This window comes from Gymnoscopelus braueri (genome assembly GCF_963280865.1).
Source record: "Gymnoscopelus braueri genome assembly, chromosome: 5".
NCBI classification, from domain to species: Eukaryota; Metazoa; Chordata; class Actinopteri; order Myctophiformes; family Myctophidae; genus Gymnoscopelus; species Gymnoscopelus braueri.
The window spans coordinates 47,723,856-47,738,977 of record NC_137606.1 but is presented as its reverse complement, the minus strand read 5'-3'; the positions used below and the strand labels follow the sequence as shown (position 1 = coordinate 47,738,977).

At 41.1% G+C, this 15,122-nt stretch overlaps 2 protein-coding genes across 2 annotated transcripts in view; both read left to right on the top strand.

The window, feature by feature from the left end:
• The window catches only part of LOC308085950 (uncharacterized protein), a gene marked incomplete at both ends in the record, with an annotated part of 41,681 nt that extends 33,084 nt beyond the window's left edge, over positions 1-8,597 (top strand). The window contains 5 exons of the mRNA XM_080429265.1: positions 14-169; positions 582-716; positions 2,216-2,431; positions 5,370-5,548; positions 8,484-8,597. Coding sequence (XP_080285391.1) covers positions 14-169; positions 582-716; positions 2,216-2,431; positions 5,370-5,548; positions 8,484-8,597 — 800 coding nt within the window. The remainder of the gene's footprint in view (positions 1-13; positions 170-581; positions 717-2,215; positions 2,432-5,369; positions 5,549-8,483) is intronic.
• LOC308085949 (uncharacterized protein) overlaps positions 8,517-15,122 on the top strand; it is a gene marked incomplete at its 3' end in the record, with an annotated part of 63,827 nt that continues 57,221 nt past the window's right edge. The window contains exons 1-3 of the mRNA XM_080429264.1: positions 8,517-8,586; positions 9,448-9,606; positions 11,362-11,524. Of these exons, the coding sequence (XP_080285390.1) occupies positions 9,450-9,606; positions 11,362-11,524 (320 nt within the window). The remainder of the gene's footprint in view (positions 8,587-9,447; positions 9,607-11,361; positions 11,525-15,122) is intronic.

The following is a 15,122-nucleotide window of genomic DNA, read 5'->3' as shown; positions in this document are numbered from 1 at the left end:
CCATGTTCCCCAGGGTTCTACTGTTCTCGGGGTTCAGATAGTCCTGAGCCACAGTCCAACTCCTCTCTGATCAGCTGTCTATGTGGAACCATGGGCTTCTACACCACACAACCAGATCCATGTCTCTGGAAACACAACCTGTCCTGCTTTGATAGACCCGCCACATCAGGTAGAATAATAGTTTTTTCTCACTTTTTGTTATGGAAAACAAAAAAAGAGGCCTCCTTGGAAACTGCAGTGAGTTCAATGTTTGCCTTCAAAGTTCAATACCTTAAAGCCACGTGGTTGATTGGAAATGTGTCATAGTGAGCTCACTTAAACAAAAACTAAGACAGAAATAATATGTGCAAACATACCTCGCAAATTATGAAAGACAAATTATCATTATCAATTCATCCTTGTTTTAGCATTCCTCCACAACATCTAATAATGACATCTGCATCTTGTACAGCACTTAACTTTGTCTTTAAAACGTGCTATATAAGCAAAGTTTTACGTATAACATATGAATTACTTATTTCCCTAGTTACTTACTTACATACTTGCTTACTGCTTACTCACTTACTTACTTACTGTTATAGGGTTAGATGCAGACTGGATGGAAATGGTACCTGGTCCATGGTCAGAGTTGGGCCAGAACGTTACAATCACAGCGCCGTGTCTCAAGCGGACACACCATGCATGTGACACTTTCAGAGGAGACGTCTGTCCCAGGGGTATGTATTGCACACTCATCAAACTCTAACAGTGAAAGCACACTTTCCTTCCCCTTATCCCATTAGGAACGGGAACGCATCCTGTGTGTCATTTTCAGATTTCTTTGGCTATTCAAAAAATAGCAGATATACAAGCTCATTGCGCGGCACTCTTGGAAAATGTGTGCAAATCTTTGAATATATATATCTGCTTCTGGGTGATTCTACAAATGTCTTCTAAATCCCAGAGGTTTTCTGAAAAACGTTTTTCAAAAATAGAAGTTCTACAAGCTCATAGCGCGGCACTCAGTGCCGTGCTATGAGCTTGTAGATCTGCTATTTTTGAATAGCCAAAGAAATCTTAAAAATGACACTGATGCGTTCCCGTTCTTAACCCATTAACTGCCAGAGGTATTTTCATATTTTTTTAGCCAGTGCCAGAGTTTTTCATTGAAAAAAAAAAAGTACTCAGGAGCCGAGATACAGAATGTTTAAGTTTTAAGTTAACAAGGAAGTGGATAGGAGTCTAGATCTTTGAACAATCATATCTCCTTGGTCTTTTTTTTCTTTTTTTTTTAGGTTCAGGTAGATCTACGCGATTGGCACGTGGCGGCTTTAAATCGGTTCGCGTAGATCTACGTGATTGGGGTTATGCCAGGAGTTATTAACTATTTGTCTTCATTCTCAATACTGAACATATCATTTATGTAATCAATTTCCCAAATGTGAATCATACTGTCGTCCATTCAGTTTTGTTTCCTAACAACAATCATTATTTCTGTGTCACTTGCTGAAAAGAACTGATTTACAACTTAAGATATGCAACGTGTTGGCAGCGTATTATTGCTGTCGCGCAGAAACCTCTTATATCCATATTTTAACTTTAGGAAATGGATGCCCTACTTCGTCATACTACAGTGTCACACAAAAGTAGCAAAATTAGCAGATCTAGTTTTGGTTTCCACACGACAGCAACGCTATATAACTGTGCATTATACAGTAGTTCAAGCGTATCATGTTGTTTTTACTGCTCGCTAGGGAGCTGGTCAAGGAACAGGCGTAGGAATGTGGAGGTTTCCTTCAAAATGGGGTGTGCTCTTCATTTCTTATATTCACCTGTTTCCTAGGCTGTGTGTTTTCCACTTCCTGTCGGATTTCATTGGATATCATTAGTCATCTGACCAGTTTCATTGGATTTCATTGGATCAAATCGACAGGAAGTGGAAAACACACAGCGTAGGAAACAGGTGAATACCTCACCCAGACAAAGGGGTGTGGCTTTAGGGGAAAGGGGCGTGGCTTTAAACAACGCTTAAAAAGCCCAGGCCACCAAAGAAATGAACTACAGATTTTAAAGTTGAAACATGCAAATTCATAGATTAATAATAATGAAATTAGCTATGTCTCTGAAACAGTGTTCAAAGGAGTTGCATATGTTATTTAATACTGCAGTTTGTATTGTTTAGCTTGCCGCGAGCTGGTATAAATGATGACTGTGTCATTTTTTTCCTTGGTTTTAGGTTTCTACTGTCCGTTGGGGTCAGCTGTTCCCCTGCCGTGTGATGCTGGTTCCCACTGCAACCAGACTGGTCTGCATGCCCCCGCTGGTCCCTGCCATGAAGGGTACCTCTGTCCCCGAGGCTCTGCAGACCCCCATGCCACGCTGTGCCCTACGGGACACTACTGTCCCCGGGGCAGCCCTGTCCCCCTGCCCTGTCCTCCTGGAACCATGAAAAGTAATGATGACCTATAACCTTATCCTCAACCACTTACACAAGCACTTCATCCACTTTCAACCTATCTTCATTATTACATCACTACTGCTCATTATAAGATGGTGCCATTTTTGTCTCACTCACTCTGTGTCTCAGAGGACGGCTGTTCAGAAACCTACCTACCAGTACTGACATCCTCTGTAGGTTTGGTTTGGTCATTTCAAACAAGATTTCAATATTTCTTATACAGTAGGCCTACGTTTTATTGCAAGAACAATGGCTTCTATTTGAGCGTGTTAACTCTCCAGGAAGATTAAAGCTGTCGTTTCTATTAGCTTGGAATCTCCACCAATGATGTCATTTGATAGGCAGGTTTCTGAACTGTCCACAGCCAACCAATGAGACGCAGAGTGAGCAGACAGATGTGGTGCCATCTTATAATGAGCATTAGTGAGGACCAATTATATGAAGATAAGGATGAAAATGGGCGAATTGCTCCTTTAAGACCTACTGTATATCATTTTGGGTACGACGAATAGCAAATATAGCAGATCTACAAGCTCACAACGAGTTGCTGTGTGCTGCGTTGTTAGCTTGTAGATCTTTTTTTAATAAAATAAAAACATTTTAATCTGTGATACATTTTTACCAAAACTTTAAGCCAAAGAAATGAAACCCAAACCTCAGTTACAGGCAGCGGCAAACAGAAAAGTCTATAGCTTCGAGTTGTAGCAGTTTCCATGCTAAAACACCAGTTTTACCACCAGGTTCATTTCTTTATTGCCAACACACTCTGGGTCTTGTGACTAGGGTTGAGTATCGAGAACCGGTACCATACTAGAACTGGTACCACCACATCCAATACCATGATACTGTGTAGTCGAACCGAATAGGTACCGTTTATAATGCTGTGTAATTTTTTTTAGGCTGATCTAGAATCAGTACAAAGTAAGGCAGCACTGGCAGCAGACTCTCTGTGTGAAACCAAGTGTCCCCCTGTAGTACAACATTGTTCAAAAAAAGAAATAAATGGTATTAATGTCTTTGACATTTTATTTGTATGGAAAAGTATCAGTTCTGGCACCGTTTGGACACCTTTTTGAAAATAACAGTTTAGCAGCGGTTTAGTACAACATTGTACAAATTGGCCTTGGCAAAAAAAGAGAAAAGGCAATTTATGTCATTGACCGTTTTTGCTTGTAAAAGTATCGGTTCTGGTACCGTTTAGGCACATTGATCGTTTTAAAAATGCCGGTTTAGCTCCCAATCGACACCCTACTTGTGACAAGGCACAAGGGATGTCAGGGCAACTCGTTGGTGGTTTTCTATCCAGCGCGATTAATTAATAAAATGCACGCATACTCGTAAAGTAAAGTATGCTAAATATACTGTAGCTGTACGGCACTTGACCCTTTATGTATCATGTATTATTATTATTGGATTTTGATGTGAACTTGGCTACTCAGGGATGCAGAGAGGATTTTAAAACTTCATAACATTGAGCATTTCGTTCCCCTCTCGGCCACTCTGACAAATTTCAATTGCAAAGTGGTGTAGCCACATAATTGAATTCGAGCAACTGAAATTCTATTAAAATGCACTGTACCCCTTTTGAATGATTATGAATGTGAGACGCGGAGGGAATATTTTGCATCAAAGCAGCATTATTATGCGTTTAGAAACCATTTTCCGTGATATCAGCGGGCACGATTAAGCAGCTGATAGTGATTCTGCTGGCACGGAGAGGGAGGATGAATGCTAATCACCCAGGAACGAAATCAATATGCATCTATCAATGTATTAATTAACATTAACGACTTACGTTGCACGCCCTCTTGCCTGATTTATACTTGATCGCCAGAGTCGCCAGAGGAAAAACGCATGTCTCTGCTAATCGTGATTTGTTGCTCAAGTTGAAGGTGAAACCTGCTTAGTTAGGCCACTCGCTTGGCTGGTGCATCTGCCTGACTGGGGGCAACATCACGAGGCTCAAGCCTGCTGCTGCTGACGTCGTTCCAGTTGCATACCGTTTGGCACAGAGTATTAACCCTTTAAGACCTGAGGCCATTCTTTAAAAAAAATCTAAATCCTAACAGTTTTTGGGAAAAAATCTAAACATAATTTTTTTCACGATTTTTCAAAAATAGCAGATCTACAAGTTCATAGCGCGGCACTCGGTGCCGCGCTATGAACTTGTATATCTGCTATTTTTGAATAGCCAAAGACATCTAAAGTGACACAGATGCGTTCCAGGTATTAATGGGTTAATAACTAAGTTCCTAGTTATGTACTAAAACAAAAAAAAGAACTAGGATTAAGTGAATCAGCCTGTGATGCCAGACATCTATGACTCAGTGGTGGAAAAAGTATACTCACATTTGTTACTTAAGTAAAAGTATCAATAGTGCGATGTAGAAATACTCTGTCAAGTAAAAGTCCAGAATTCAAGATTTACTTGAGTAAAAGTACAACATTGGCATTCAAATGTACTTAAAGTACCAAAAATATTAAGTACTCATTATGCAGAATGTCCCATTTCACAAGTTTTCAAATGTATAAAACGTATAAAAAATCTCTTGAAATAGCAGATCTACAAGCTCACAATGCATCGCATTGCGATGCATTGTGAGGCTTGTAGATCTGCTATTTTCAAATGGCCGAAATGTATATAGGGCTGAAGTGGTTAATGTATGTTTTGTAATAATAATCAAAATCTACAAAGTAACTAGTAACTAAAGTATTCAAATACTTGTAGTGGAGTAAAAGTATAATATTTGCCTCTGAGATGTAGTGGAGTAGAAGTAAAAGTACAGAAAATTGGAAATTCTCCAGTAAGGTAAAAATACCTCAAAATTGTACTTAAGTACAGTACTTGAGTAAATGTACTCGTAGTTGCTTTACGCCACTGGCGCGGTATACATCTCATACAAGTCCTTGCATAAATAAATCACGCCCTCAGGTTTCACCGGTGGCTTTGGAGTGGAGGCGTGCGAGGAGTGTGCTCCAGGTTTCTACTGCCAGCAGAGCGGCCTGGCGGTGCCGAGCGGTCGTTGCGCCGAGGGCTACCACTGTCCCCAGGGACAGATGTCCGCTCGACCCCAGCAGCATGTCTGTTCAGCTGGACATTACTGCGAGAAGGTCAGTCGTTATCCGTCCCCTCCGGCTGCGGGCGCAACGTCAAACAGTGTTTACTGAACGCATGCTTGTGATGTCACTGTGTGAGTAGATGTCCTTGGGCGCTGTCTGTTTGCATCCTATCACAGTCTGAAGTGCTGTGCTGCTCATTCCCTGGCTGTTTGCCAGAGTTCACAGGGTTCACATGGGGTGCAACGCACACCAGTCCTCCTGAGGTGCCGACAACAAAGTAGCCGCACGCTTGCAGCTTAAGCCATTCAAAACCGGGAACGCATCTCTGTCATTTTTAGAATTCTTTGGGCTATTCAAAAATAGCAGATATACAAGCTCATTGCGTGGCACCGAGTGATCTATGAGCTTGTAGATCTGTTATTTTTGGGGGAAATCATGGAAAATCGTGGGTCTTTGAATATATTTATTTTTAAAGCGAACATTTGTATCTCAAATCTTTGCTTTTGGGGATTCTACAAATGTCTTCTAAATCCTAAAAGTGTTTTGAAAAAACGTATGTTGCTATAATATCAGTGGTTCTCAAAAATTATATGTATTTGGCCGTGGACCCCCATCTCAAAATATTTTGTTCCAGTAACCCCCAGAAGTTGTAACAGAGTTACACAAATGTTCGCTTTAAAAAATATGTATTCAAAGATTTGCACACATTTTCAAGATTTTTCAGAAATAGCCGATCTACAAGCTCATAGTGCGGCACTCGGTGCCGCGCTATGAGCTTGTATATCTGCTATTTTTGAATAGCCGAAGACATCTTAAAATGACACACAGATACGTTCCCGGTCTTAAAGGGTTAAATCATGAAATATTTAAGAGATATAAGAGTAAAATAATCAAACCAACGTTTCGGACAGCAAAGCTGCCATCAACCTGAAGAAAGCCTCTTTGCTGTTCAAAACATTGCTTTGATCTCTTGTCCTCAATGAATATTTTGTCACCAACTGTACGAGTGTGCAGCTACTTTGTTGTTTTTACCTTCCCCTGTCTTCAGGTTCTCCCCCCGGCAAGTGTGTCAAAGTGTCCCTGAGCAAGACATCTTAACCCCAAACTCACCCCTGGGTGCAGTATTAAAGGAGATACACCGTGCATTTAAAATAAATATTTAATATTTAATATAATATTGTTTATGTCCCTCAAACGTTTTTCAAAAGGTTTGAGCCTAAATCAAGCCTCAATTAACATAAAACCCCAGATATGCTGTGAAAGCCTGAGTGCTCAAACTTGGGTATTTTTGGGGATAGAAGAGAGGTAGGGGAGACCAAAAACACAACAAATAAGGAAAAGTTCAAATTCATGGTGTAGCTCCTTTAATGGCACCCACTGCTCCTAATAGTTAGGATGGTTAAATGCAGTGCACACATTTTACGTATATAAATGTACTGTAGCTAACACCCCGTCAACAACTAAAAGGGACACATGTATTGTTATTATTATCCTTGTTTTGTGTCTGACTCAGGCTGTGTCTGTTGACATAATGCCCTCATTTATCAAGCTTGCGCAGACCGAAAAACGGGCGTACGCAGAGATCACCGCCACTTTCGGGATTTATCAATCTATCGCGACTTTGACTTGAGCGTACGGCACGCTCAAATCTCATGTCTGGTTTCAGGTCGTGTAGGCTTTGGCTGCAACAGTTTATTCCATTGTAGACATGTGGTGCAGCGTTGTCTAACAATTTCACAGGCATCCTGACACATGTATGTCCAAAACGTATATCTAACACACTAATTAATAATCCCTGTGAAAATATAACATTTTATAAAGGTATACATGGACGTGCATGCCTATTTTATTTCCAAGTGACAATGACAAGCAATTAAAATCAAGCGATGGAAACAACCTAACATAGCCTATTTGCAATGTTATAAGTTAGGTGCTTAATCATTCAAACAAGTGCTTTAACAGTCATTCAGATACAGATCTGGCTCAGACCTATAGGCTATGCGAGCGCTTATACGAGAGCATTTTCTGATGTCGGGACCGGCGCTGCTGTAATCTGTTCATGGTCAGTGAGGTCTCCAAACTTACTGTAGCTACGTCCTCTGGAGTTTTGTGCCATCTGGTTTTTAAGGATACATCGTTATCTTCACGCTGTGGATTTGGACCACGGGAGATCAGAGATCCAACCATCAAGGCACACACCAGCCTTCATCCATTAATGTTTATGCATTCATTCATCAATCACTCATAAACGTTCAGATAGCCTTGCCAGGCTATCTCTCATAAACCTGATGTCACGGCAGCCTGTGACTCACGGGGAATACATGACTGCTTTATTATATTGTAAGTCGAGCGTGCACTGCTCGGTAATGGGTTTAATGAATATACAAACGTATTCCATTCATGACAATGTGATTGGTGTCATTCATGTGGGCTACTGTTTGACAAAGAGTGTACCCTCACGGAATACATGATAATCCCACTGGGTCGTATTCCGGTATTTCGGTGTCGTAAAATCGGGGAGTTTCGATAATATTTAAGTGTGTGTTATTTAAATGACGGTCAGTTTCAGCCGTCAGATTTATGACGCCTCAGACGATTTGTACACTGGGATTGGCTGTATACGATTTTTTGATAAATCACACGTGGGCGTGGTGGTACGCTGATTCCTGGGCTCGAATTTAAGCTGGTTTCTATGTTGCATTGATAAATGAGGGCCAATGGCTCTCCTTGTGTTCGTGTCTCTGTGGTTATTGTGAAAATAGCAGATCTACAAGCTCAAAACGTGGCACAATGCAACGCCTTGTGAACTTGTATTTTCACAATTTCTTTCCACGTTTGTAAAAGCATTTGAGAATCTTTGAAACTTTTTGAAAATGTTGTATACATTTTTGAAAAATGTAAAAACATTTTCAGATTTCTTTAAAAATGTTTGTCATTTTTATTTAAAAAAATTGGATACCAGGTTGAAAGCGTTTTTATATTTTAGGGCAGTGCCAGGCAGACGGCGTGTCTTCCAAGCAGTTACCAGCCCAATGAAGGTCAGGACAGCTGTGAACCGTGCCCTGCTGGATCCTACTGTCAGCACCAAGGTGAGCTCTGACCATCCACAGAGTCATCCATGAAACAGCTCGATGGAGGACAAACTGATGTCGATATATTGAATACTTAACTGTACTACTGTACTTGTCCAGGTAGTACAGTCAAAGGTTATGCAAAAAGGATTGTGGTCCATTGTACTCAATTCATCAGTAATACATACAATAAAATACAGCACAATACAATACCATTCAATACAAATAAACTACAACACATATTGGAATAAAGCTCAGTAGAATCATAAGGTATATTTACAGGAGGGGAGGGGGCGGGGCTCTGAGGATTCTACTATCAAGGTGTTCACTTGTATTTTGAGAACAGGAATTATTTAAGGTTTGTTTTGATTTGGGGTAGGGAGTCGAGAACCTCATTCCACATTTTGGTGGGACAGGCTATTTGACAACTGGTAGTTTTCTAAATATAGAAAAAAAAGCTTCTGTAGTTAACCCTTTAAGACCGGGAAAGCATTAAAAAATAGCAGATACTGTATACAAGCTTATAGTGCGGCAAAATGTTTGTTTAAAGCGAACATTTGTAAAAATGTAGTTAGTACAGTATTTAGTTATAGTTAGTATAACTAAAATATTAGTTCCAGGGATCCCCAGAAGCAATAAGACTTGAGGTACAAATGTCCGCTTAAAAACAAAACAAAATTGAATATATGCACAAATGTTCATGATTTAAAAAAAAAAAATGCAGATCTACAAGCTCGTAGCGCGGCACTCGGTGCCGCGCTATGAGCTTGTATATCTGCTATTTTTTAATAGCCAAAGAAATCTAAAATGACAGAGATGCATTCCCGGATTGAATGGGTTAAAACTGCCTTTGTGTTCTATCCTATCTGAAAACATTAGGAATGGAGGAACCTGTTCCATGTGAGAGAGGATTCTACTGCCCCAGTGGATCAGCGGGTCAGCATCCGTGTCCAGCAGGGACCTATTCCAACCAGTCAGGATTAGTAGTGGAGCGGCAGTGCTCCCCTTGTGATCCTGGGAGGTACTGCAGAGGACCAGGTATTATTATGCTTCCAGTGTGTGTGTGTGTGTGTGTGTGTGTGTGTGTGTGTGTGTGTGTGTGTCCATTTTTAACCCATTAAGACCTGAAGCCGATTCTACAAATCCCTTCTAAATCCCCAATGTTTTCTGAAAAACGTAAGTTTCTATATCAGTGGTTCTCAAACTTTTTCATTTCAAGGACCCCCAACATGATTATGTATTTGGCCACGGACCCCCATCTCAAAATATGTTGTTCCAGGGACCCCCCAGAAGCAAAGATTTGTGTTAAAAATGTTCGCTTTAAAATAATATATATTATTAAAAATGTGCACACATTTTCCAAAAATAGCAGATCTACAAGCTCATATGAGCTTGTAGATCTGCTATTTTTGAATAGAAAAATAGTAAAATAATGCTTTTCAGCTCAAATAAAAAAATGACACAGATGCGTTCCAGGTCTCAATGGGTTTTAACCACTTTACACCTGGTGTCCCAATTTTGGGCATGTCAATGTAGGCACACAATAAAAGCAGGTCCTGTTGCTGTTGGGCAAAAACCTCTTATCTCCATATTCAAACTTTGTGTGTTTTCTTGTAAATTAACACCCCTACTTGATCATACTACTGCGTCACACGTTTTGAGCTTGTAAATCTGCTACCTTTGATGTTTTTGAATTTGAATCCTAAACAGTAACAGTCATTGGACATAACATTGGACATAATATGAGGTTTCCACCCAGCAAGAGACGATCTACAAGCTCATACGTTGGGAGCTTTTTTCCCTTATAAGTAAAATGTTCTTAAAAGTAAACTTTAATAAAATCTAAAAAATACACATAAATGTTTGGTTATTAGATATTATGAAATGATCATGTACCTCTCTACCTTGTACAGTTCAGCTCTGGGTGTTGGTTGGGTCACAGAGTCCAGGAAATTATTGTCTAAATGTTGACTGGTGTTTGAATGATCATGAGTGTGTCCAGTGGTGGAAAGTAACTACCCAAATACTGTACTTAGGTACACTTTTGAGGAATTTTTGCTTCAGTGGAGTATTTCCAATTTTCAATACTTTTACTTCTACTCCATTACATCTCAGAGGCAAATATTGTACTTTTACTCCACTACAATTATTGGACAACTTTAGTTATTAGTTACTTTTTAGATTTTACAAAACATGCATTAAAGGGATAGTTCACCTATCTATCGATTAGTCACCCCATGGAGACATGAATTCAAGGATATATATATTTTTTTGTTGCATTCCTAAGCCAATATTTTGATGGCCGGCAGCGGTTCCGGTAGGAGACACAAAGAGTCTCCTTTGTATCTCCTACCGGAACCGCTGCCTACCGGTCCTCTGGTCATCAAATTATTGGCTTAGGAATGAGACAAAAACAAAAACCATGAATTCAAGTTTCCATGGCGTTTTCTTTTACGAACTATGCCTTTAACCACTTCAGCCCTATATAGATTTAGCTATTTGAAAATCGCCGACGTTGTGAGATTGTAGATCTGCTGTTTTCAAATGATTTTATCCAATTTGAAAACATGAAATGGAAGATTTCTTTATAATGAGTACTTTTACTTTTGGTACTTTAAGTACATTATGATACGAATACTTTTGTACTTTTACTCAGGTAAATTTTGAATTCCGGCCTTTTCCGTGTAACAGAGTATTTCTACATTGCAGTATCGATACTTTTACTTAAGTAAAAAAGTGGAGTACTTTTTCCAACCACTGAGTGTGTGTGTGAATGATGTTGTGGACCAACAGGAAGGAGCTCCCCTAGTGGACCGTGTGCTGCAGGGTTCGTCTGCCTGGGCGGGGCCTCTGGACCGTCGCCTTTGGACCACCTCACCGGATCTCCCTGCCCTCCTGGCTTCTTCTGCCCCGAGGAGACCTCCACACCTCAGCCCTGTCCAAAGGGAACCTTCAGGTGAACAATCTGTCATAGACCTGCAGTATAATACTATATAGGCTACAGTATGTTGCTGTCAGGCAGAGACCTTGTATCTCCAAATATCATCTTTTTGTTTGCTTTTTTTCTCCCGTACCTATACTTTGTCATACTACAATTTAGATCTGCTATTTCTTTTTTGCTATTTTTGAAAAAATATTTTATGTGAAAGTGAAAGTGGTTGAGTGTTTCTGTGGGTTTTATAAATACTGAACCAATGAAAAGTATTATCAAGAGCTTGTCCCCCTATCGGTTCACAACTCGGACGGCGCTGATTCGACTAGCAGACTTTCGGCCGGTCAGCGCGGGCCCTCGCGCCTGGAGGCGCGAGGGCGCGCCTCCTCGGCCTCAAGCTCTGCTAAGTCGGCGCGCCTCCGTCATGGACAATAACTATTATTACGGGTGCGTGTGAACGCGTGTTCAGCGTTCCCCTAGCGTAGCTTCCTGGTTGCTATGTGGGGGGGAACAACAAAAGCCAGGTCGGCCTTGCATCAAAGCCCCGCCTCGCGCCACCTCCTCCTCGCGCCGCCTCGTATCAAAGCCCCGCTTCGTGCCTCCTCCTCCTCCTCCTCGCGCAGCCTCGCGTAAAAACCTCTGTCTCGAAAAGCCCCGCCTCGCGCCGAAGCCCCACGCCTAAAAGCGAGCGCTCCTTTTTCAATTTCCCTGGAATGCCAATTTCCCTGGGACATATATATAAATTATATACACGCACACGCTAGGGCTGACCTTCGATTATAATTTTGGAAATCGAAGTTTTAGGCCAAAAAACGATCAAACTTTGAATAATCATTGTTTAAAAAAAAAAAACGGTGAAAAACGCCGAAATTTAGTAGCAGGGCTGCTAAAGGAGCGCTACGACATTGAAACGCAGAGCACCCCCCACACCGAACCGGGTCCGCGCTGAACCCACCCACCCCCCGTTGTCAAAACGGTGCTGGGGGGCACCGAACCAGGTCCAAGCACCGGGCACCACGAAGGTGCCCGGTGCTCCGTTAGTGATCTATTAAGATCAGCTGTAGAATGCTGCTCCACGACCCACTGAATGTAACCCGACACCCAATGAGCTATACTAGTTGTGTGTCAGTGTCGTGCGCAGTAAATAGCAGATCTAAAAGCTCACAACGTTTCACGAATAGGACGCGTTGTGAGCTTGTAGATCTGCTATTTACGGCATGCAACACCATGTGCAAATAGTGCCAATGACGTCTTTTGACGGCCGTTTTCAGTGTGCCATTAGTGCCAATGACGTCTTTTGACCTTTTTTTGGTTATTTTTTTTTCTTTTTAATCTCAAAGGAACTAGGAGAAAACGATTTTCAAAAAGTTAATGCTCCATCCACTTCAATGTTAAAATGTAAACAGAGAATTTTTTTTCTCCGTTTGATCCATAATGCCTTTGGCATATGGATCAACAAGCTTGAAATAAGCCTGGCAGTGAATGAGTTAAGTATGTTGTGCTCCGTTCCCCCTCTCATTAATGTATGACTTAAAGTAGCACGGATTTACCACTGTGAAGTTATGGAAGGTGGAACGTTTCCAAAAGATGAAATCCCAGGAATAATGGAAGACACTGGAGTTTTAAATCGAAAGTGGGTTAATTTACGTCACGTAATAGGTAGGATCTAGTTATTTGTTGACATGGAAGGACCAGCAGTAATTGACAATAAACGTATGCTCAGGTTCTTTTTCATTAAAATGAGCAGCGGAACACTTGCTATGTTTGTCAATTGGAGATTCGAGAGGATTTATTTGTCAGTCACAAACGTCGTAGTAAATGTATTTTATCGAGTCGTCGTGACTTTTATTTTCGTATCTACGAGAGTCTTAGCGACCACCCCCCCAGTTCGCCCTGGAATGTCACCAGTAAAGCCTGTATTTCTCCAAACATGTACAAATGGAAAATATAAGGTGCTTACCCGCTTGCCTCAAATGTTAACTAGGTGTCCGGAGTATTTGTGCAATATATTAGTCCATACTTTTCAATTAAGAAGTGTTTAAATCTCGTCTGTGACCGATTCTGTCAGAAGTTCCCAATGGGTGGTAGTGACGGGGCGCGTCCGGTGAAAGCCGGAATTACACTCAATGTAAACAGGAATTAAACGAGGGGAGAAAATGGCGTTCGTCCACAGACGGGATTAAAACACTTCTTTATTCAAAAATATGGACTAATACATTGCACAAATACTCCGGACACCTAGTTAACATTTGGGGCAAGCGGGTAAGCACCTTATATTTTGCATTTGTACATGTTTGGAGAAAAAATTATCAAATAAAAAAAATGGCAAATTACTCGATTTTTGAAAAAAAAGTTCGAATCATGTGCCATCGAACGAAGCTTCGAATATTCATGTTATTTGGGTCAGCCCTAGCATACACACACACACACACACACACACACACACACACACACACACACACACACACACACACACACACACACACACACACACACATACATTTATATTTATATTTATAGGGGAGGGAAGGTCACTGGTAATCAGAAGGTCACTGGTTCCCCAGCTTTAATCCATGAGCACAACAATTGGCCTGAGAAAGATAACAAAAGAGCATTCAAACAGAGGGCTATGGTTTAGGTGATAAACCAAAATAATCGCTCTGACTTTCGTCGTGGGAGGACTGTTTTCTATTTGTCAGTGATAATGATTTATTCATGCATACAGCTTTAAGCGGAGCCACACATCTCATTCTGTCACAGTATAACGTGAGTGTTGGACGTTGACAAATGGGCTTGTAAACGGCAACAAGGAACACTAAATGTTCCTTATGTGCCATAAAATCACTTTGATGTATTTTATCAAATGAAATTAAAAGGTTTGAGAATCACTGATCTAGGAATAACAGCAGTGCAACATCAACTGAAGCATTCAAAATACAAAATAATCGATTACTGTAAATGACATATGACCACGTGATAAATTATGTGGTATGGGAATGGCATCTACTCACCGATACCGATACCAGCATTTTAGGCCAGGGGTCTTCAACAGGGGGTCCGGGACCCCTAGGGAGTCCTCAGAGTTACTACAGGGGGTCCTCCAAATCTTAGTGGGATAGGACTCTGAGGGGAACATTAGCCAAAAATAGCCGATCTACAAGCACACTGGATCTGCTATTTTTGGCAAAGAGGAAAAAAAGAGAAGACCAAGTAGTTTTGAGGCTTTCAGTGGTTAGATGTCTGAAAATACACATTAACATGAATTAACACATTGGGTGCCAGAGGTTTATTAAAATATTATACGTTGAGTGCCTGCATTTCTTCCATCCACTTGCGTTATACGTTTCGTGCTGTGAGAAGCCCAGACGCGGAAGTGCATGTAAACAAAGCGTGCGTGCGAGACGGCGGAGGGTCCCGACTAACGCCTGGAACAATAATATTTCCAACGCGACCCTCCATTGCAGCGTGATCGCCGATCGAAAACGGCTCGTTTCCACCACGTTAAAAAGAAATGGAGATATTAAGCTTTTAGTCAAGGAGATAACATTGAAAACGCCGACCGGAAGGATTTTTGACATGGAGCCAGATCCAGCCTCTTCTTCTCAGAAACTCCTTGGGTGAT